This window comes from Pelophylax lessonae (assembly GCF_965119305.1).
Source record: "Pelophylax lessonae genome assembly, chromosome: 7".
NCBI classification, from domain to species: domain Eukaryota; kingdom Metazoa; phylum Chordata; class Amphibia; order Anura; family Ranidae; genus Pelophylax; species Pelophylax lessonae.
Window position 1 is genome coordinate 101,999,763 of NC_138774.1, and position 24,100 is coordinate 102,023,862.

A 24,100-nucleotide genomic window follows, 5' to 3' on the forward strand; every position below is an offset into this window, starting at 1 on the left:
GTACCGTACACACGTGATGCTTAGCCATAATAAATTTAAGACTTCAGTCCAATAAATGAATGGGCTGGAGCAGTAAGGCTAAGGAGGAAAGGGGTAGATGATGGTGGACAGTCTCCAGTTTTGGAAAGGGAGGAGATGGATTAGAACAGGGCTTGACAAAATTTGTTTGGAATCTAGGAGCCAGCTAAAAAAGTTAGGAGCCAGTTTTTTTTTTAACAACAAAGCTTTATTTTCAATGATGAAAATAACCGATCTTAAATTTAAACATAAAGACGACTAGAACCAAACATCATAGGCATTTAACTTGTGTAGATAATGAATATATTCTGATGTGACACACCAGCTGTTTAATGCAATGTCATTTTTTTTCACTTGGCTTTTTGTGGCCATGAATATGCCTTGTACTTTTGCAATTAAAGTACCAATGGTCAACGGCCTTTGCAGGATCAAAATCCTTCACTGATGGTCCATTCATGTTGGTCATCAGCAAATCGCCTAAACTTTCTTGCTGCATTAAAGATCTGAACTTATTTTTTACAAAGTTCATTAAGCTGAATCCTCTCTCACAACATGCGGTTGAGACAGGCAACACAGACACTATAGACAACAAATTTCCCAAAACTGGAAATCTGTCTGTGTTGGAGAGTGCCAAATCCAGAAGTTCACTAAGTTTCTTTCCTTTTCCAAGGACTTTAAATTCATACCACTCATTGTGGATTGCATGCATGCATTTATCATGCATTTCAGGCAGTGAGAGTTGTTTCTGGAAATGCTGAGCCAATGTTGTAATGTCATCAACACCATAGTCTTGTAGTGCTTTTCCCGATGGCCAGGCAAAGGTATCAAACACTGCAGTGGAACGTTCAATATTCCTTTGAATGATAAATCGCTCTTCTAGATATTTTACACCACACTGAATCAATTTGTCCTTTTCATGCTGGATCAAAGAAGTTGCAGTATTACTGAGTCCATGCAACTGTACATCTCGATACTGTCCTTTGAGTGATGTTCCAGTTAGAAATCTCTCCTCATACTGTTGTGGCACATCTTTGAGAGATTTTAAAGAAGAAATAGTGTTTTTCACATGCAACTCAATTGTGCTTAAGAAAAGCTCTTCCCTTTGAAATAAAAGGGAGAGGTTCTTAATAATTTCTAGGTAGTCAAGCAGAAAATGGAGCATGTGAACAAATTTAAAATCAGTTAGTTTTTTCAACAAACCATGTGCAACTGCAGAAGCAGTGTCTTTTTCTGCAGCAACACTTTCCAGGTGGACTGTCACACATTTCCAATCTTTGACAAGTGCAGAGAGAGCACTAACTTTGCTTGACACCCATCTTATGTTATGCAAGTACTGAAATTTCTGGATTTTTTCATGAAAACTTTCAGCTACCTGCTTTAGCTGTCGCATTCTCTTGGGTGAATGCTGGTAAAATTGGTACAGCTTCTTTAAAACAGAGTCAAGGTCATCAATGCATTTTCCCTCTTTCACAGAGCTTAATACACTTAAATTTAATCTGTGTGCAACACAGTGAATGCCAATGACATGACTGAGATTTTGACGTACTTTCTGTACCAGTCCATTTTCAGCTCCAATCATGCTTGCAGCACCATCTGTACCAATTCCAATCAGCTGGTTTGAAAAAAGCCAGTCTAAAAGACCATGTGTCTTCAGCTGTTTAGTGATGGTTTCTAAGTACCCATCTGCAGTTGCCATTTCAAGAGGTAGGATTGATAGAAATACTTCTTTGATCCTATTGTTCTTGATGTATCTGACATATAATATTAATTCTTCTACTCCTCCTTTGTCAGTTGATCCATCTAGCATCAAGCTAACATATTTCGCCTCCTTTAGCTCGCAGATGAGTTCTTTCCGGATTACAGTTGCAATATGGGAGATGAATTCCTTGCATCTCTTGTCATTTGCATACTCCTCTCTCACATCAACCCCTAGTTTCCCTGTTAGCTCTAACAAACCTTTAAAGTCTGTATATGGCTTGTTGTTTTTTGCAATATAATAGGCCACATTAAATAGAACTTTCATGTGGTTGAACATCCCTTGGTCCATTTTGTGAATGCATACAGCCAATGGCGTAGCTTCTGGCATGCATTTTTCATGCTGGAGTGACTTTCCATGTTTCTTGAAGGTCTCCAGTTTAAATGGTCCTGAAAACCCTTTCGCAATCTTGGATGTGTGGTCGGCAATGCCAGGGAAGGAGGCACAACACTCACATATGGCTATACCTGTGTTATAGTCATATTTAAGCCATGTGAGTTCTTTGCACCAATCTTGCTTAAACTTCCTTCTGCCATCATTTTGAGGGCGACTTGTTGAAGGGGACTCCTCTGCTGGTTGTTCTTCTCTTGAGCAGTTTGATTCTGCAATAACATTTTGCACTGCACTTTCTGAACAAGAAGTCTTTGCAAAGAAATTTGTCATTCGCAGTTGCTTGGTATCTTCTGACGTCACGCCTTTTGCAGCACGTTTCATTTCTTCTGAATTCACAAACAAAGATGTTTTTGTTGAAATCCCAATAAGTAAAATAGTCTACAAATTATGGTGTGTATATATACTGGAGTTATTTGCTTTTTTTTTTTTTTACACTAGTAATGGCGGCGATCAGCAACTTAGAGCGGGACTGCAATAGTGCGGCATACTATCTGACAATGACACTGGGAGGGAACTAACTGCCACTGACATCTAAAGTGACACTAATACAGTGACCAGTGATAATATACACTGTACTAATGACACTGGGTAGGAAGGGGTTAACACCAGGGGCAATCAAAGGGTTAACTATGTCCCTAGTAGCGTGTAAGGGCTCTTTCACACGGGCGATCCGCCTGTCAGTTTTTTAGGCGGATCTGATCTGATCCTCCATGCAGCTCTATGGGGCAGCGATTGTCAGCGGAGACACCTCCGCTGACACCCGCTGCCATCCGTATCCGATCCTGTCCGTGAAATCTGGACGGATGGAAACCCAATTTTTCCATCCGTCCAGGGATCGGATCGGATGAGAGCGGACAGGCGGTCCGCTCTCATCCGATCCCCCATAGAGAGCAGCGGGAGCTGTGACACCTCCCTCTCCGCACTGCAAGCGGAGACGGAGCTGTCATCCGCCGGCTCAGCAGGGATCGGCGGATCGATCCCTGCTAAGCAGCACGGATCCACCTACGAAGTGTTTACTATGTGTTGCTTTAACTAAGGAATGTGACTGTTTTTATTTCCTGCTTTGCAGGACACAAAACAGCACATCCCTGCTATTAATTTACCAACACAGGTCTCTCTACTGTCATCCGCTCCACCAATTGATAGGCCGCAGTGATGAATCATTGGCCGGGCCCCCTGATTGGCATGTGCTGGAGCTGGAAGTGCCAGATCGCTGCTTGCCCACAGCAGGGATAAATGTAAAAAACACATGGCTGGTGCTCAGAACTGCATGTACTGGGCGTTGGGTGATATAGTTTGCACAACCCTGTGAAAGGAATGGCAGGCACAGCACTTCTAGCCCCCAGCCACAAACCAAACAGCAGAAGGCATGTGGACCATCCCCAGTAGGTCAGAGGCCCAAGGCAGAAACGCAGCATCACAGCCTGTCCATCACTAGGCCATGTAAAGCCTTGTACACACTATCTTTTTTTTTTCATTCATCCCAACAGGTTTAAGGAAAAAAACTAACAGCGCAGGTCTGAGCCACTGTACTAACAATCTGATGTTAGTACAGCGATCTCCCCTGCTGAGCTATTGTGTTGTGACAGGGGGACAGCCATTGGCTGAGAGTGCTGATTTTATAGCATACTCATCTGACAGAAGCCAGCCCAGCTGCCATACACACGGGTCGAAATGGCAGCCAGTTTTTATTGAGCTGGCCGATGTTGCCCGGCATTTGGCCCATGTGTACGGGGCTTGATGGTGTGATGTGCAGGGGCTCACTAGGGAAAAACAGTGCAGCAAGGTTGGGGCGATAGGAGATCCAGTGACCAAGAGTAACATATGCCACCTTATGCCCCTTTCACACGGGCACCTACGCTAAGCAGAATCCGCATGCTCAGTGGGGATCTCTCTGCTGATCCCCCCTGAGCAGGCGGATGACAGGTCCTGTCCGCTCTGCTATGCAGACACAGCCCATTCTCCTCTATGGGGCAATCAGATGGAAACGGACCGTCTGTTCCCATCCGATGCCATCCAATCCGATTCACTGGACGGATGGTAAATAGAACCACCATCCGTCTGTTTTTGGCGGACAGGATCGGATGGCAGCGGCTTGCCACTCCATAGAGACTGAAGGGTCCGATCAGGTCCGCCTGAAAAACTGACAGGCGGACCTGATCAGAAAGCCAGTGTGAAAGGGGCCATCGGCTGTGTGGCAGGGCAGGGAGATGATGAAAAATAATATATATATTTATATATATATATATTTTTTTTCTCCATAAAAGATTCTTATTGTGAACTAGGGATTATAATGCAAAACAAAAGATCAATACATTGCAAGGAGATTACAAAATGCCATTTTTAAAGTAAGGCCCCTTTCACACGGTCCGCATTCCATTGCGGACCGTGCTCTGCTCAGCGGGGATCGATCCGCCAATCCCCGTTGAGCCGGCGGATGACAGCTCCGTCTCCGCACTGGGAGGTGTCAGAGCCCCGCTGCTCTTTATGGGGAATCGGATGAGAGCGGACCACCTGTCTGCTCTCATCCGATCCCCAGGACGGATGGAAAATAGTGTTTCCATCTGTCCGGATTTCACGGATCGGATACGGATGGCAGCGGGTGTCAGCGGAGGTGTCACCGCTGACATCCGCTGCTCCATAGGACTGAATGGGGCATCAGATCAGATCCGCCTAAAAAACTGACAGGCGGATCTGATCGGACCTCCCGTGTGAAAGAACTAAGGGCTCTTTCACACGGCCGCTCCGCTTGTCCGCAAATCATCCTATTTTTTTGCGGATGATTTGCGGACATAATGTAAGTCAATGGGATTGCGGATGTCAGCGGAATACCATCCGCTGACATCCGATTTTCTTCCTTTCAGTTCTGTTCCGTTTTTTGGAATGGAACAGAACCCTATTTTTTCATCCGTTCAAGAAAACGGAAAGGATGCAAAATCGGATGTCAGCGGTGTCATCCGCTGACATCCGCAATGCCATAGACTTACATTATGTCCGCATATCATCCGCAAACGGATGGGATGATATGCCGGCATATGGAGCGGATGACACAAATGTCATCCGCTCCGTGAAAAAAAAAAAAAGTCCCACAGCGGAGAAGAAATCCGGAGTGGCCGTGTGAAAGAAGCCTAACAAAATATGTAGAACACATTATCCTTGAACTTCCATGAGACAACAGTGTAAAATGGGATATAAAAATAAAAATAAAATAATAACCATACTCCCCTGCACACTTACCTTTTAATCAAAGGGCGCCAGATGATGACTGCAAAAACTTCCGTCTCTCCACCTCTAGGGAAGGAGAAAGGCGGGCATTCAGAATAAGCAGTAGAAATTCCTTGCAGCACGGTTAGTTACTGCTTGTTGCAATACTCCCGGCCACCACAAGAGGCCGCCAGTTCCCCATTGGCAGCATCTCCATGAAGAAGGCCCAAAAGCCGGGGACTAAATTTTCGGATACTGCGGTAGTTCGAGCGCTCGGGGGGGGCGCAAAGCGGCGGGACATCTCATGCAGTGCACCCCAGGCGCCAGGTCGCTAATTCTAGTCGCAAATGCGACCTGGCGCCCGGGGATTGTCGAACCCTGGATTAGAACCTGTCAGTTTTTATTGCTGTGCGTCCCTTAAGGAGATCCCCCCCCCCCCTCTTTATTTGTCCTTTTTACCATCATTGGATGTTAAAAAAAAAAAAATTTTGGCTAGTCCCCAGAAAATTTACAGAAGGGAAATCTTCCAATGGGAACACTAGGTCTGGTGACCTGGGGGCCCCAAGGGATTTCCTCACTTCTTGTTTGGCTCCAAACCACGGCTCTTTGCTTGCTTTATCTGGCCGGTGGGCACATTCCTCCCATCGATACCAAACAATAGGACACTATTACGCCACCTAATACCAATCATGGGGCATTGTTTAATCCCACTGACAAAAGGACATTTTCTTCTCCCACTGGCCAGTCTGGCCCACCCTAAAGTTTGAAGGACAGTAATCTGGTCCTTTGTTTAGAAAGTTTGGAGACCCCTGCTCTAGATCTCCCTGCTCATCAGTCCACGGATCACAGCATAGCTGTGCTGGGCATGCACACGCACCCCCTACCCAGAAATGCAACAATCACACAAATATATACATATGCACACACACGATTCTGCGCAGAGCGGCCACCCTGTAGGAGTAAAGCTACAACAAGGCAGTCACTAAGTGGTTAATTTACATAAGCAGTAGAATGCAAATGTCATCCAGATCATCATTGTTGGGGCTTTCTATTCATTTTTGGAGGGAATATGTTATATATATTGGCCACCAACAAATCAGTATAGTAGTGATCTGCTGCTGTAAGGAGAGGCTGGACAAGTCTGCAACAGCGCTGTCCAAGCCTCTGCACCGACAGAAATGTGCTATCACTACTCTCTCAATGTAAACAGTTCACATTCTTTTTTACATGGGTGCTCCTAGGAGCAATCTGTAGAAGCAGCAAACCCAGGATCTGACCGTTTCAGCTTAGTGCTGGATGTTGGCTGTCACTGACAGCCAGTGGTTCCATTCTGAACCCCCGCCAAGAGTCGCCAGTTCCTAGGGACATTTGTAGAGGCATTGGGATGAGTAGCCACTCTCCCAGTGCAGTTTAAAATGACACTGCAAAATCAAGTGGTAAAAAAAAAAAAAAAAAAAAAAAAAAAAAAAAAATCACATCCAGTCTCATACATCATTAGGTAACTTAGCAACTTCACGGTTTTGTATATCTTCATAGATCATAACAAAGGACACGTAATAAGTATATGTATAGCTGCTCCAGGCATGGAAATATACATACTGAAACTCCACCAGATGAGAAGATTGTTGGAACTGCATCATGTTTCAGGTAGCGAACTCCCCATCTGAACTGGAAACAAGATGGTTTGAAGTGTTTGCTGCAAAGATACTGATTCTTGGATGGAAAGAAATTCTCCACATTCATGTTGGCTAGCCATTGCTTGAGGCGCACTTTGTCATGCAAAGGAAACCTACAAGGTGAGAAAGAACATCATAAGGATGTTTACATGACGCACATTTACAGTCTATTCAGTAATAACACTCTGTTTGTGTGGATTCACTACAAATAGAATGGAGGCTGGACCTCAATTTGTAGTGTGGCAGCTTCTGAAGTGCATTGTTCCACTTGATTTATTGCACTTTATTGTATATTTGGACCTTGATGGATTGATCTGATTACCCTATAGAGTAAGTCAGTGTGTTTTTATACATTTTAGCTATGCATTTTAAATAAATACTACACTATGAGATTCCTTTCTCATGTGTGGTGATTCTTCCTGATTGGTGGATACCGTGGGTGAGGAGACCTGCCTAATAACATAGGAACACAGATCAATACTTCCCAGGATTTTCCAACAAGGAGTTATTCCACATTAAGGTGGTTTATGCAGTCCTATAATCTAGACAGCATAGAGTTCGGGTGAGTTTGCAATTTTTCCATTGGGTGGTGGTTATCACCGTAGTGACAGGTCTTAACATTGAACACCAAGAACCATTATATATATATATATTATATATATATATATATATATATATATATATATATATATATATATATATATATATATATATATATATATATATATATATATATATATATATATATATATATATATATATATATATACACATACACACACACACAATTTATGGACTTCTATGTTCAGCCTTCATTGTCTCCCATGATATTGTATTGGTTTTGTGCACTATATCAAGTTTATTTTTAGCACTGCAACCTCATGATAGATTAGAATTAGATTATATACACCCCTTTTTTTTTTTTAAGCAGACACTAAGGAAAAAAAAGTGAAGATCATTACAATTTTGTTCTTCTGTCTCAGTATTTGTGCAGCCTCTCAATTGCTTTTTTTTGGGGGGATAAAAAAAAAAAAAAAACTAACCACTTGCCGTCTGCCCACCATCAAATGACAGCAGAGTGGCTATCGTTCTGGGAGGACATCATATGACTGCGCCCCAGAACGGCCGGTCTCATGCGCCCACAGCCGTGTCGCGTTCCTGGGGCAACGCGCGACCCTGATCTTGGTAAAGAGCCAATGACTTGGCTCTAAACGGTCTCCAGATTTTTCATGCGTTCTGGTATGTTTTTTGTTGACCTTCTGGATGCATGTTTTTTTTTCTTCCCCGTTTTATTTCACTGTACCGAGCCCTGGTCAGTTTTTGATGCCTCATTTCAGTACAGTTCTGTTTCTGGAACTATGCCATTGAAAACCAGATTACCTTTTTGTAAATTTTTGATGCAGGAAGAAAAAAAAAAAAAATCAAAAAAAGCGCACTGTACAGCATTTGGTATGACAAGGCCCTTGGGTCCAGTCCAGTGCGTTTCTGCATCAAATGCATGGAAAGAAGGTTATATGGTTTCCAATGGCATAGTTCACACCAGTGCGGTAAGCTCCAGCTAGAAAAAAAAAAATAAAGTAGAACATGCTGCATTGGAACGTGGCAAAACATCAAATATGATGGAACCACATCAAAAAAGCATTAAATGAGGTGTACAGCCACAGCTCGTTTGACTGTACATCTCCTATGGATCACAGGAGTGCAGAACGTTCTGCAGTGACCCGTTTTCAGCAGTGTAAAGTTCGCTCTTTGCTGACGTCACAGAAGTTGGTCCAGGCACCACGGCAATAGAGTTGGGATCCGCCCACATACTTGGACTGGTGTGTGTGTGTGTGTGTGTGTGTGTGTGTGTGTGTGTGTGTGTGTACACATACATATATACACACAGTGGGTACGGAAAGTATTCAGACCCCCTTAAATTTTTCACTCTTTGTTATATTGCAGCCATTTGCTAAAATCATTTAAGTTCATTCTTCTTCCTCATGAATGTACACATAGCACCCCATACTGACAGAAAAACACAGAATTGTTGACATTGCTGCAGATTTATTAAGAAAGAAAAACTGAAATATCACATGGTCCTAAGTATTCAGACCCTTTGCTGTGACTTGTGCTGATATTTAACTCAGGTGCTTTCCATTTCTTCTGATCATCCTTGAGATGGTTCTACACCTTCATTTGAGTCCAGCTGTGTTTGATTATACTGATTGGACTTGATTAGGAAAGCCACACACCTGTCTATATAAGACCTTCCAGATCACAATGCATGTCAGAGCAAATGAGAATCATGAGGTCAAAGGAACTGCCTGAAGAGCTCAGAGACAGAATTGTGGCAAGGCACAGATCTGGCCAAGGTTACAAAAAGATTTCTGCTGCACTTAAGGTTCCTAAGAGCACAGTGGCCTCCATAATCCTCAAATGGAAGACGTTTGGGACGACCAGAACCCTTCCTAGAGCTGGCCGTCTGGCCAAACTGAGCTATCGGGGGAGAAGAGCCTTGGTGAGAGAGGTAAAGAAGAACCCAAAGATCACTGTGGCTGAGCTCCAGAGATGCAGTCAGGAGATGGGAGAAAGTTGTAGAAAGTCAACCATCACTGCAGCCCTCCACCAGTCGGGGCTTTATGGCAGAGTGGCCCGACGGAAGCCTCTCCTCAGTGTAAGACACATGAAAGCCCGCATGGAGTTTGCTAAAAAACACCTGAAGGACTCCAAGATGGTGAAAAATAAGATTCTCTGGTCTGATGAGACCAAAATATAACTTTTTGGCCTTAATTCTAAGCGGTATGTGTGGAGAAAACCAGGCACTGCTCATCACCTGTCCAATACAGTCCCAACAGTGAAGCATGGTGGTGGCAGCATCATGCTGTGGGGGTGTTTTTCAGCTGCAGGGACAGGACGACTGGTTGCAATCGAGGGAAAGATGAATGCGGCCAAGTACAGGGATATCCTGGACAAAAACCTTCTCCAGAGTGCTCTGGACCTCAGACTGGGCCGAAGGTTTACCTTCCAACAAGACAATGACCCTAAGCACACAGCTAAAATAACGAAGGAGTGGCTTCACAACAACTCCGTGACTGTTCTTGAATGGCCCAGCCAGAGCCCTGACTTAAACCCAATTGAGCATCTCTGGAGAGACCTAAAAATGGCTGTCCACCAACGTTTACCATCCAACCTGACAGAACTGGAGAGGATCTGCAAGGAGGAATGGCAGAGGATCCCCAAATCCAGGTGTGAAAGACTTGTTGCATCTTTCCCAAAAAGACTCCTGGCTGTATTAGATCAAAAGGGGGCTTCTACTAAATACTGAGCAAAGGGTCTGAATACTTAGGACCATGTGATATTTCAGTTTTTCTTTTTTAATAAATCTGCAACAATGTCAACAATTCTGTGTTTTTCTGTCAGTATGGGGTGCTATGTGTACATTCATGAGGAAGAAAAATGAACTTAAATGATTTTAGCAAATGGCTGCAATATAACAAAGAGTGAAACATTTAAGGGGGTCTGAATACTTTCCGTACCCACTGTGTGTGTGTGTGTGTGTGTGTGTGTGTGTGTGTGTGTGTGTACATAAATATATACACACACACATATACATACATATATATATACACACACACACACATACATACATATATATACACACACACACACACACTTTAAAACCATGAAATGCACATTGAACGGATCTGGAGTGTGTTTTTGTGGCGTTATCAGCCGTTAAACTGCATGAAAGATGAAAGCATCTTTATAAGCGCATGATATTTGTAAACACACCTGTGTGAAAGGGCCCAAGTCCCTATAGATCCATATGAAGGTGACCCGGGATGAAAACACATTAAGCGCTGCATTACATTTCATTTAAATGTGCTAAAACCACGATGTGCATTTTCAGAAAGCGCACATTGCATTTTTAAGCAAACAGGTGTGAAGAAATGTAATGGCGACTCAAGTTCCTCCAGTGAGAACAGTCATAGATGAGATTCCCCCTGGAAAAATTAATCTCCTCACTTCCTGTTTTGTCTCTGGGACCGGAAGTGAGGGGATATCCCCAGCAGGACACAGGTGAAGTCTCCATTTTGGAAAAGAATAGCCTTTCAGCTGTGCTGTGAGAGAAGCTATTACCTGCGGTACAAGTGCAGCGCTTTATGGCTCGGGTGACATAGGAATGAGCATGCTGGCAGAGCCTAGAAATGCCCGTCCTCTATAGTGCATTCCTAGCACCTCCCCTCCCCCCATCGCCTCCGGTAAACACAACACGGCACTCCGCCACCAGGCTTCCCGGAGCTGAGAGACGCCGTACCACGTGACCGCCCGCTTCCACTCACTTATAGTAACTTTCTCGTCCTGCCTCCGACCTCCTGCACTCCGGGGCTACGCAGCTCTTAGGCATCGTCTCCTCTTGCTCTAAAATATGACGTCTTCCGCTGCCCTTTGACGTCAACCTATCACGCCAGACTTGCGCGGCCGCCCTAGCACGTTTTTCGCGGCCATTTTGAGTCAGGGCAAGTGTCCTAGTGATTGGGCAACCTGTGGCGTGGAGGGCGGTGACGTCGTTGTGGGGGAATCACACACCGGACATATTTACTAAGGGCAAAAGAAGATGTCTGACCAGGAAGAGCGGGGTGGGTGCACGGGGTAAAGAAGGTGAGTATACTCAGTATAGTATTATAGAGGTGGGATGGAGCACAGAGTTCCTGCAGAGTGTATTTACCAAACAGGCAGGTCTCCCACCTGGACTACATTGGAACCCTCTTCACTTCTCCCTATGTCTCCTCCAATGCAGGGCTTGACAAACTTGCTTTAAATCTAGGAGCCAGCTAGAGAAGTTAGGAGCCAGTTTTTCCCTAACAAACAACCAGGTGGATCATGTGACATGGGGGACCCTCTCCTTTAACCCCTTCACAGCCAGAGCAGTCTTTGTGTTTTTTTTTTTTGTTTTTTGCACATGTTTAACCACTTAAGCCCCAGGCCTATTTTTGACACTTTTTGTTTACAAGTTAAAATCAGTATTTTTTTTTAATAGAAAATGACTTAGAACCCCCAAACATTATATATATATATATATATTTTTTAGCAAAGACTCTGGAGAATAAAATGGCGGTCATTGGAATATTTTTTGTTACGCAGTATTTGCGCAGTGGTCTTTCAAACGCCATTTTTTTGGAAAAATTACGAAAAATCACATTTCACTGCATTTTAAAAAAAGTAAACAGTAAAGTTAGCCCATTTTTTTTGTATATTGTGAAAGATGATGTCACGCCGAGTAAATAGATACCCAACATGTTACGGTTTAAAATTGCGCACACCCGTGGAATGGCGACAAACTACGGTCAATAGAAATCTCCATGTGCGACGCTTTAAAAAATGTTTTAATGGTTACCAGTTTAGAGTTAGAGTGTAGCTTTTTTTTTATATTATTGCCCACTCTCTGGCGTTCGCGGCGATCCCTCACATGTGTGGTTTGAACAGCGATTTCATTCACGGCTCGACTTCCATATACGTTTTCTTTTGTGCGCGAGCTAACGATGACGGGGGCGGCTAACATTTTTTAAAAAAAAATTTCCTATTTATTTATTTTTTTTTTTTTAATTTTAACACAGGTTTAAAAAAAAAAATCTGATCACTTTTATTGCTGTTACAAGCAATGTAAATATCCCTTGTGACAGCAATAGGCAGTGACAGGTACTCTTTATGGAGGGATCAAGGGTCTAAAAGACATCAAACCCCTCCACTGCACTTCCATGTATTCAAAGCACCGAAAACTGCATTTTTGAATACACTCACTTTTTGAATCTGCCGCCTTTAGCAGCAGAGTAACCCGGATGTGACGTCATGGATGCCGCCTCCGGGTTACATCATCGGCGACCCGATCGAAGCCGCATCTGGCTTTGATTGGGACTCCATCCAGCCGGTGGACGTGTCGGCTGGGTGCTCGGGTCTCCCGGTGGGATGGGAGACCCGGGCACAGCCACGGTGGGAGGGGGGGGTCATCCCCTCCCGCTCGCCAGGCTAACGATCGAGTGGTTCCCGAGCCGCATCGGTCGTTACCGACGGAAAGCCGACTGCCGGCTCTAAACAACGGTACCGGGATGATGCCTCTAGCTAGAGGCATCACCCCGGTATAACACCGCAAAGTCAGCCGACGTAGGGGTACGTCACTTTGCGGTAAGTGGTTAACCGCTTCCATAACGGGCCAATCATGGCATTTCTCTCATACATGTCAAAATCATCTTTTTTTTTTTATGCTAGAAAAAAAATATATATATATATACGCACACACACACATTATCTCACAAAAGTGAGTACACCCCTCACATTTTTGTAAATATTGTATTATATCTTCTCATGTGACAACACTGAAGAAATGACACTTTTCTACAATGTAAAGTAGTGAGTGTGCAGCTTGTATAACAGTGTAAATTTGCTGTCCCCCCCCCTCAAAATAACTCAACACACAGCCAAAAATGTCTAAACCGCTGGCAACAAAAGTGAGTACACGAATAGCTCTAATGCGCCAACACTAGTGCAGCAAATATAGGGGCGCAACAAAGTAGGGGAACAATGTGCCACATCCTGAAAACTGTCAAGAATAGGAAAAAATAGAAATGGACTTTCTAGGCACAATAGAATTAGAATAAAAAACTTTTATTGTTGATTGACATAAAATTAGGGAAGGGAACCCCCTACAAAGGGAGATGATGATTGGACAAAATACATAAAATGCATAACAAAATACACCTTGCCAATAAGGCATGAGCATAACAAAGTGGTTTACAATAATTGCATAATATGAACAAAGTGGTAGAGGAGGATGCTATACGTTACATCCTACATGACTCGAGAACGATGTCAAGGATAACGCAGAGCGTCCTCTGGTGTGATTGGTACAACTTAGCACATAAGGGAAGGTTCATGTAGCCAGGTGCCCTACATGTTTCGCTTAAAATTTTCAAGCTTCTTCCGGAGCTACTGGTATACAAGTTCCCTGTAAAGGCAGATGTATATTCACAGTGGCCAAGATTTTAAACAAAAAAGGTAGAGAAATTGAGCGTGTACGGGGGATGATCTGCTGAGGTAAGTCTGATGAATGATATTGCTGTAGACCGGTTAGACAAAGTATTTGTCTTAGTAAAGACAAGGGCCAAATGGCGGTAACCAATAAGGAACGAAGTCAAAATTAAAGGGCTTGATCCGGGATAAAACGAATCCCTCTGATAGAGAAAAGCATGCAGTATATCATCAGTAGACAGCCTCATACCGCATCAGATCCCCCGGATGGGGATAAACCACCAGTTGGTGGTTTATCCCCATCCGGGGGATCTGATCTGATGCTGTATGAGGCTGTCTACTGATGATATACTGCATGCTTTTCTCTATCAGAGGGATTCGTTTTATCCCGGATCAAGCCCTTTAATTTTGACTTCGTTCCTTATTGGTTACCGCCATTTGGCCCTTGTCTTTACTAAGACAAATACTTTGTCTAACCCGTCTACAGCAATATCATTCACCAGACTTACCTCAGCAGATCATCCCCCGTACACGCTCAATTTTTTCTACCTTTTTTGTTTAAAATCTTGGCCACTGTGAATATACATCTGCCTTTACAGGGAACTTGTATACCAGTAGCTCTGGAAGAAGCTTGAAATTTTAAGCGAAACATGTAGGGCACCTGGCTACATGAACCTTCCCTTATGTGCTAAGTTGTACCAATCACACCAGAGGACGCTCTGCGTTATCCTTGACATCGTTCTCGAGTCATGTAGGATGTAACGTATAGCATCCTCCTCTACCACTTTGTTCATATTATGCAATTATTGTAAACCACTTTGTTATGCTCATGCCTTATTGGCAAGGTGTATTTTGTCCAATCATCATCTCCCTTTGTAGGGGGTTCCCTTCCCTAATTTTATGTCAATCAACAATAAAAGTTTTTTATTCTAATTCTATTGTGCCTAGAAAGTCCATTTCTATTTTTTCCTATTCTTGAAAAGTGAGTACACCCCTTAGTGAAAATGTCCAAATTAGACTTAATTAGCCATTTTTCCTCCCCGGTGTCATATGACTCGTTAGTGTTACAAGGTCTCAGGTGTGAATGGGGAGCAAGTGTGTTGAATTTGGTGTTATTGCGCTCACTCTTTCATACTGGTCACTGGAAGTTCAACATGGCACCTAATGGCAAAGAACTCTCTGAGGATCTAAGAAGAAGAATTGTTGCTTTACATAAAGATGGCCTAGGCTATACGACCATTGCAAAGACCCTGAAAGTGAGCTGCAGCATGGTGGCCAAGACCATACAGTGGTTTAACAGGACAGGTTTCACTCAGAACAGGCCTCACTATGGTTGACCAAAGAAGTTGTTGAGTGCATGTGCTTAGCGCCATATCCAGAAGTTGTGTTTGGGAAATAGACGTATGAGTGCTGCCAGCATTGCTGCAGAGGTTGAAGGGGTGGGGGGTCAGCCCGTCAGTGCTCAGACCAAACGCCGCACACTGCATCAAATTGGTCTGCATGGCTGTCATCCCAAAAGGAAGCCTCTTCTAAAGATGATGCACAAGAAAGCCTGCAAACAGTTTGCTGAAGACAAGGAGACTGGAACCATGTCCTGTGGTGTGACGAGACCAAGATAAACTTATTTGGTTCAGATGGTGTCGAGCGTGTATGGCGGCAACCAGCTGAGGAGTACAAAGACAAGTGTGTCTTGCCTACAGTTAAGCATGGTGGTGGGAGTGTCATGGTCTGGGGCTGCATGAGTGCTGTTGGCACTGGGAAGCTACAGTTCATTGAGGGAACCATGAATGCCAACATGTACTGTGACATACTGAAGCAGAGCACGATGCCCTCTCTTCAGAGACTGGGCCACAGGCCAGTATGTTAACATGATAACGATCCCAAGCACACCTCCAAGACGACCAGTGCCTGGGTAAAGGCTATGGACTGGGTAGCCATGTCTCCAGACCTAAAGCCTATTGAGCATCTGTGGGGCATCTTCAAATGGAAGGTAGAAGAACACAAGGTCTCTCACATCCTTCAGCTCTGTGATGTCGTCATGGAGGAGTGGAAGAGGACTCTAGTGGCAATCTGTAAAGCTCTGGTGAACTCCATGATCAAGAGGGTTAAAGCAGTGCTGGAAAATAACGGTGACCACACAAAATATTGACACTTTGAACCCAACTTAGAGGTGTTTATTAGGGGTGTACTCCCTTTTGTTGCTAGCGGGTTAAACGTAAGGGGACAGCAAATTTACACTGTTATACAAACTGTACACCCACTGCTTTACATTGTAGCAAAGTTTAATTTCTTCAGTGTTGTCACATGAAAAGATTAAATAATTACAAAAATGTGAGGGGTGTACTCACTTTTGTGAAATACTGTGTGTGTGTGTATGTATATATATATATATATATATATATATTAGCAGAGACCCTAGGGAATAAAATGGCGGTCATTGCAATTTTTTTTATGTCACGCAGCAATTTGTCAAGCGCGATTTTTTGGGGGGGGGGAAAAACACTTTCATGAATTGCAAAAAAATTAAACGATGATGTTATGCTTAGTAAACAGATACCTAACATGTCAGGCTTTAAATTTTCGCACACTCGTGGAATGGTGCTAGAGCTGCACAATTCTGGATAAAATGAAAATTTACGGGTTTTTTGCTTACAATAAAGATCATGATTCTTGGCGTAACATCATCCTTCACATTATACAAAAAAATTAGGCTAACTTTACAGTTTAGGGTTTTTTTTTATTCATTAAAGTGTATTTTTTTCCCCAAAAAATGCTTTTGAAAGACCGCTGCGCAAATACAGTGGGACATAAAATATTGCAACGACCGCCATTTTATTCTCTAGGGTCTCTGCTAATAAAATATATACACTGAACAAAATTATAAACACACTCTTGTTTTTGCACCCATTTTTCATGAGCTGAACTCAAAGATTTAAGACTTTTTCTATGTACACAAAAGGCCGATTTCTCTTACATATTGTTCACAAATCTGTGTTAGTGAGCACTTCTCCTTTGCCAAGATAATCCATCCACCTCACAGGTGTGGCATATCAAGAGTGGACAGCATGATTATTGTACAGGTGTGCCTTAGGCTGGCCACAATAAAGGCCACTCTAAAATGTGCAGTTTTACTGTATTGGGGGGGGGGGGTCTGAAAACCAGTCAGTATCTGGTGTGACCACCATTTGCCTAATGCAGTGCAACACATCTCCTTCACATAGAGTTGATCAGGTTGTTGATTGTGGCCTGTGGAATGATGGTCCACTCCTCTTCAATGGCTGTGCAAAGTTTCTGGATATTGGCAGGACCTGGAACACGCTGTCTTATACGCCGATCCAGAGCATCCCAAACATGCTCAAAGGATGACATGTCGGGTGAATATGCTGGCCATGCAAGAACTGGGATGTTTTCAGCTTTCAGGAATTGTGCACAGATCCTTGCAACATGGGGCCATGCATTATCATGCTGCAACATGAGGTGATGGTCATGGATGAATAGCACAACAATGGGCCTCAGGATCTCGTCACGGTATCTCTGTACATTCTAAATGCCATCAATAAAATGCACCTGTAATCGTTGTCCATAACATACGCTTGCCCATACCATAACCCCACCACCACCATGGGCCACTCAATCCACAACGTTGACATCAGCAGACTGCTCACCCACGGGACCCTATACACGCTGTCTGCCATCTGCCCTGTACAGTGAAAACCCGGATTCATCCGTGAAGAGAACACCTCTCCAGAGTGCCAGACGACATTGAATGTGAGCATTTGCCCACTTAAGTCAGTTACGACGACGGACTGCAGTCAGGTCGGGACCCCGATGAAGACAACGAGCATGCAGATGAGCTTCCCTGAGATGGTTTCTGACAGTTTGTGCAGAAATTCTTTGGTTATGCAAACCGATTGTTGCAGCAGCTGTCCCGGTGGCTGGTCTCAGACGATCTTGGAGGTGAAGATGCTGGATGTGGAGGTCCTGGGCTGGTGTCGTTTCTCGTGGTTGTGAGACCAGTTGGATGTACTTCCAAGTTCTCTGAAACTCCTTTGAAGGTGGCCTATGGTAGAGAAATGAACATTCAATTCATGGGCAACAGCTCTGGTGAACATTCCTGCAGTCAGCATGCCAATTGCACGTTCCCTCAAAACCTGTGGCATTGGGGTGTGTTATTAAACTGAACATTTTAGAGTGGCCTTTATTGTGGTCAGCCTAAGGCACACCTGTGCAATATTCATGCTGTCTAATCAGCATCTTGATATGCCACACCTGTGAGGTAGATGAATTATCTCGGCAAAGGAGAAGTGCTCACTAACAGATTTGTGAGCAATATTTGAGAGAAATAGGCCTTTTGTGTACATAGAAAAAGTCTTAGATCTTTGAGTTCAGCTCATGAAAATTGGGGACAAAAACAAAAGTGTAACGTTTATAATTTTGTTTAGTATACAATGTTTGAGGGTTCTAAGTAATTTTCTAGCAAAAAATACTGATTTAACTTGTAAGCAACATGTGTCAGAAAAAGGCTTAGTCTTTAGGTGGTTGAACTGCCCTCATTTGCAGATGAAGTTCATACCTTTGATCTAAAAGAACCAAATGATACAATGTTTCCTTTTATCTGAGCAATGTTGTGATAAACTTTGCCAGCTGCCTTTTTTTTTTTGTCAGCTGTGAGCAGAGAACGGCTCTGCACTTGTTTACCATGAATTGAGAAAATGCCAGAATAAGATCATGAAGGGGGGTTGAATCGAGAACGCAATTTATTTTAACGATTAATCGTGCAGCTCTAAATGGCGCCAAACTTTGGTACTTAAAAATCTCCATAGGCTACGCTTTAAAACCTTTTACAGGTTGCCAGTTTAGAGTTACAGAGGTAGTCTTGTGCTAGAATTATTTCTGTCACTCTATCGTTCGTGGCGATACCTCACATATGTGGTTTGAATGTCATTTACATAAGCTGATGCAACCTACGTAGGCGTTTGCTTCTGCGTGCGAGCACCAGGGGATGGGGGTGCTTTAAAAAAAAAAAAAAATATATATATATATATATATATATATATATATATATATATATATATATATATATATTAAAAAAATATTTCTCTCTCACACTTTCTCTTTCAATTTTCTTTTTTTTTTTGTTTTTGATCACTTTTATTCCTATTACAAGGAATGTAAACATCCCTTGTAATGGGAATAGGGCACGACAGGTCCTCTTTATGGAGAGATCTGGGGTCTATAAGAAAGCCTGAGAATAAAAAAAAAAAAGCGATCTCAGCCTTTGCAGCTAAACACACAGCATTGTTTACAAGTTCCAGGATTGGATGTGATGTCATAACAACGTGCCTGGCCTCCCAACAGTCAAAGAGGTCTCCGGGGACGATCTGGTCCTCGGTTAGCTCTATAATAAACTTCTGCCACTGGGGGATTCCTTTTTCTCCGGCTTGCCGATCGCACGGGCGAGCCAGTAGAAGCACTGGAGTGCAGCGGGGGGGGGGGGGGGGGTTGTGGGAACATCCTCTCCCTCCGCCTGTAAAAACAATAAAGTGGCTGAAAAGCCACTATGATTGTTTCTACTGTGCAGAAAAAAAAGATATCTGAATGATGCCTGTAGCAGCACCCATCATTCAGTTATCACCCACTGAAAGCCCAGGACATCATATGACAATCAGCAGTATGGAAGTGGTTAAAAAATAAATTTAGCTCTGAACTTTACATAAAAATCCGAAACATATATTTTCTGAAAGCAGACACCCTAAAGAATACAATTGTGGTAGTTCCAATTTTTTATATCACGTGATATTACAACAAAATTTCAGTTAAATAAACACATTTAGGTCAGTTTCACACTTATGGGAATTGGATTTTTTTGCAGTCTGTGCCCCCATTAGGGAGATTTACCCTCTCTATTTGTGCTGTTTACTATTATCATTAAAATTAAAAGAAGAAATCCAAATTTGTGGGTTGTCCCCAGAAAAGTAATCAAGGGGAAATCTTCCAATGGGGACACTAGTTCTGGGGACACAAGGGTTCCAAAGGAATTCCCTTGATTTTCAGGGATTTCCTCTTACCCCCTGTTTGGCTATGGGACAGGAAGTCAATGGAAATGGGACACACATGGTGAAAAAAAATCTGACAAGGGTTATAACCCTCCTTTACTCTTACCAAAATAAAAACAAAACGTTTTTTGCCTTTAGTTCTACTTTAAGGTTTTTGAATGCATTAGGGTGAAAAACTTCCTGTGCTGCAGCTCCCCAGTCCCATTTTTCCTGCCCGAGCCCGATCCAATCTGATCCAGTGATGTGTACGAGTGTAGCGGCTCCAGCCGCTGTCACTTTCCTCATTGCACAGATTGATAGCAGCAGGAGCCATTCTCCCACTTCTGTCTATCTAAAGCTGTGAAGCGGGGCTCAGGAGCAAGCCCACACGGGTGCCCCCATGGAAAGTGGCTCTCCTTGGGGGCATCCGATGAAGAGGAGGGGCCTGGAGCGCCGGGAGGGGACCCCAGAAGAAGAGGTTTGGGGCTGCTCTGCGCAAAACAATTGCACAGAGCAGGTAAGTATAGGCATGTTTGGTTTTCATTTTTTTTTTTTTTTCTTAAATCGAATGTTTACAACCACTTTAAATTTACAATTTTAAAAAAAATATATATTTTTTGCCACATAGGGGACAAAAAGTCCTCTATGTGATGATTTTTTTTGGTGACAGGTTCTCTCTTTAGTAAAACATCCAGGGTCTAAAAGACCCTACATGTCTCCCCTGTGCTCCACTGAATGTAATGCAATGCACATCGCACTGCATTACATTCTTTCCTGGCCTTGATGGCCTAGGAAAATGTCAACTGGGACCCGGAAGGGACATCACACGTGTGATGTCACTTCCAGGTCAACAACTAGAAGGGGAGGAGAGTTGGTCCGTCCTGCTTCCTCCCCTCTACCCAGCGGCATCTGCTATGAAGGTGCTGGGCCCGCAGATCGGCAAAAGGAGCTTGGGATACATAGCAGAAGGGGGGGTGCGGGGAGCATTTCGGCAGCAGCCTAGGCATCCGGATGAAACTTCTTGTCACCATTGCGACCTGGCGCCTGGGGTTTTTTTGAGCCCTGCTCTAATGTATAGACTGCTATAAAAATATTGACCTACTGAGGGCCCTATCACACCAGCTGCGTCCTGTGGGAGAAATGGTAGTTAACTGTGTGCTTCCCATATCCAGTAGTATTGGGATTTCTCTTTTTGCTTTCGACACCTAAATGGGGCAGCAGTAGAGCATTGGAAAATTGAATGTGTATAGCAGGGGAGGGTGGCAGCTAGATGAGCCCAAGTTCACTTTCATTATGATCCTGTGCCAGATTATGTTGCTGATATCTCTCTCTGCTTTAGGCAACACAATGGCGGGAAAGCTGACGAGCATGCTGGAGAACTTAGATCATTTTGTTGACATGCTTGCTTTGTCTTCTACTGTCGACGTGAAAGACTGGGATGTCTTAATTGTGCAACGTGCACTTGAGTGGGCAAGTTATTTTCAGCAAGTTTACCATCGCTTTAAGGATAACGATCCCATCAGAAATGTCATCGAAGAACATCTTGCAGCAAAGAATGAAGAGCTTTATGTTACCTTTAAAAATTACAGAGACATAACTTTTAGAGACCTTGCAAAGGGCAAGGCTGTGTTTTGCATGGCACTCCTCCACAACAGTGCAGTTAGCACTCTCGTCTTCAAGCATTTGGTTGAGCGTCTACAAGATTCTGGCTCCGAGAAGGTTGATTCTCTTTCTTTAAATCACACGCTATCTCAGAAAATTGCTTCTGACCTTTTCCTGTCACTCCCTTTTGCTTGTGAACGATCACAGGAGCCTTTGGAGGACCCTGTGTTAGTTACACAAGCAGACATCCTTGGAGGCAGCCTGCAAAGAAGACTGAAGAAATTGGAAGATAACCAGAAATCGTCTGCAGTGTCAGATGTCCTAGGCAAGCTTCCTCAACCCCTTGTGTACCACCTGATAGCAGTTGTGTTATCTAATGGCAATGCAGGTGCTAACCATCAGGACCAATTGCATGACCTAATTCTAGACTGGATGCTGTCAAACGATGCTGCATGGACTGGATTCTGTAGTAATGTTAACCATAAGGTCTTAGCCAGATTGAGTTCTAGGTTTTTTAAGTTCAGGCAGACCTATCTAGATTACCTAGTCAAACTGGGTAATGGGATGGAACAAGACCTTACTTTTGGAATGTGGGCTAGCAACACTCCTAAACTGTCTTTCCATGAATTTTTTGAACATTTTAAATGCCTCTTAAGCGGACCTCAGGACCTTAAAGAATGTACGTTATCTAGACTTCAGAGATTGAAACAACAGGATGGTGACTACGAAGTATCTGGAATCAGTATATGGACTGATATATTAAATGAATTAAACAAATCCTAGCATTTTATATGCATGCTGTTTATGATATTAATATATTTTTTAAGTTAATGAAAATTATGTTTATGTTTACTTTTTGGCTGATCTGTTATCCTTTCATCATTTGTTTTTAGCTATAGATCAGACTTTGTTCTGCAAGGGTATATGCCTGATAGTTGTTCTTTACACTAGGTTCACACCTATGTATTTTTTTAGTGTGTTTTGCAGTTTGCAGAAACACACACTACAGTCCATTTAACATGGTTTTCTATGGTACACGCTCACATCTATGCGTTTTTCAGCGGCTGTGTTTTTGAAAAGGGTCAGGGACTTTTTTATCCCACGGTAGATTGCGTTTTGCATGTAATAGACTTCAAAGGGCCCACACCAAAAATGCAAATGTTGCGATTTTACATGCATTTTTTTTCTCCATAACAAACTGTGAAAAGCAGGTTGTTAAAGAGCAGGCGGCCGACATGTCCTTAACAACCGATGAGTCATCAGCTGTCAGCGGGTTTTCCCTCTGACAGCTGAATGTAAAAAAGAATTGCTGCCAATAAAAAAAAAAGATAAAAATTCATGGGGCCCCCCCCCTAATTCATGGCAGGCCCTTCAGGTCTGGTATGGAATTTAAGGGGAATCCCACAGCAATTTTTTTCTAAAAAGGGCGCTGTGTCCCCCCAAAATCCATTCTAGACCCCTATCTAAAAATGTAGGTCAGGAAAGGGAGAGGGATAGCGACCCTCCTGAACCATACTAGGCCCCATGCTCTCAACATGGGGGGGGGGGGGGGAGTGCTTTCGGGTACCTTCTTTATAGGGACAAGGGCCTCTTCCCCACAACCCTGGCCGATGGTTGTGAGGCTCTTCAGGGGGGCTTATCTGAATCTGGAAGCCCCCATTTACATGGGAGCCCGCAGATCCCGACCCTCCCTCTATGTAAATGACTATAGGGTCATTCACCAAAAAAAAGGTATAGTGTAAAAAATGATGGTAGGCAGTTTTTGACAATTCCTTTATTGTTATTCCCTGAAGAAAACCATCTTTTCCACCTGCTGCCACTGCCGAAAAAAAAAAAAAAAAAAATGTTCTGCTCCTGCTGTCTAACAGTTCCTAAATAACTAAGGAGCGGAGTCACCCGCTGATGTCATCGGTGACCCCGCCTCCCTGTTACGTTGTCGGCCTAGCATGCCCCTGGCTGATGACGTTGCAAGGGGGCAGGGCCACCCGGTTACATCATCGGGTGGCCTGCCCCTTAATAATTTAAGAACTGTCAGAGGGCGGAGCTGACAGTCAGTGGGAGTGGACGTGGTTTATATATATTTTTTTGGCGTGATTGACAATGGATTTACTTCGGCGGACATGTTTTTGTTTTTAATAAAGGAATCCTCAAAAACTGCCTACTGTCATTTTTTACACTACACTTTTTTTTTTTTGGTAAATGAGTAAAGGTACTATGTACCCCATACTCATTCACATGGGAGGCTGGGATCTGGGGGCCCCCTTGTTAAAGGGGGATTCCAGATTCTGATAAGCCCCCCGGCCGCAGACCTCCACAACCACCAGCCAGGGTTGTGAGGAAGAGGTCCTTTTCCCCCTGCCCCAAGGCATCCCCCAATGCTGAGGGCATGAGGCCTGGTATGGTTTTTA

At 43.5% G+C, this 24,100-nt stretch overlaps 3 protein-coding genes across 3 annotated transcripts in view; 1 reads left to right on the plus strand and 2 right to left on the minus strand.

The window, feature by feature from the left end:
- LOC309559730 (THAP domain-containing protein 5-like) overlaps positions 1-11,523 on the minus strand; it is a 22,594-nt gene extending 11,071 nt beyond the window's left edge. Inside the window, exons 1-2 of the mRNA XM_082263152.1 lie at positions 11,373-11,523; positions 6,971-7,160 (exon numbers count right to left, since the gene is read on the minus strand). Coding sequence (XP_082119278.1) covers positions 6,971-7,160; positions 11,373-11,437 — 255 coding nt within the window. The 5' untranslated portion in view covers positions 11,438-11,523. The remainder of the gene's footprint in view (positions 1-6,970; positions 7,161-11,372) is intronic.
- On the minus strand, positions 359-2,488 carry LOC309559725 (zinc finger protein 862-like; the record flags this gene model as incomplete). Its single annotated transcript, XM_082263143.1, has 1 exon — positions 359-2,488. One exon carries the CDS (start codon positions 2,486-2,488, stop codon positions 359-361), a length of 2,130 nt encoding a protein of 709 aa, XP_082119269.1.
- FANCF (FA complementation group F) lies at positions 11,100-22,475 on the plus strand (the record flags this gene model as incomplete). The annotated part of the gene is made up of 2 exons (XM_082263153.1): positions 11,100-11,109; positions 21,430-22,475. The coding sequence occupies exon 2, from the start codon at positions 21,438-21,440 to the stop codon at positions 22,473-22,475; it is 1,038 nt and encodes a 345-aa protein (XP_082119279.1). The 5' UTR covers positions 11,100-11,109; positions 21,430-21,437.
- Positions 22,476-24,100: the final 1,625 nt, after the last annotated feature.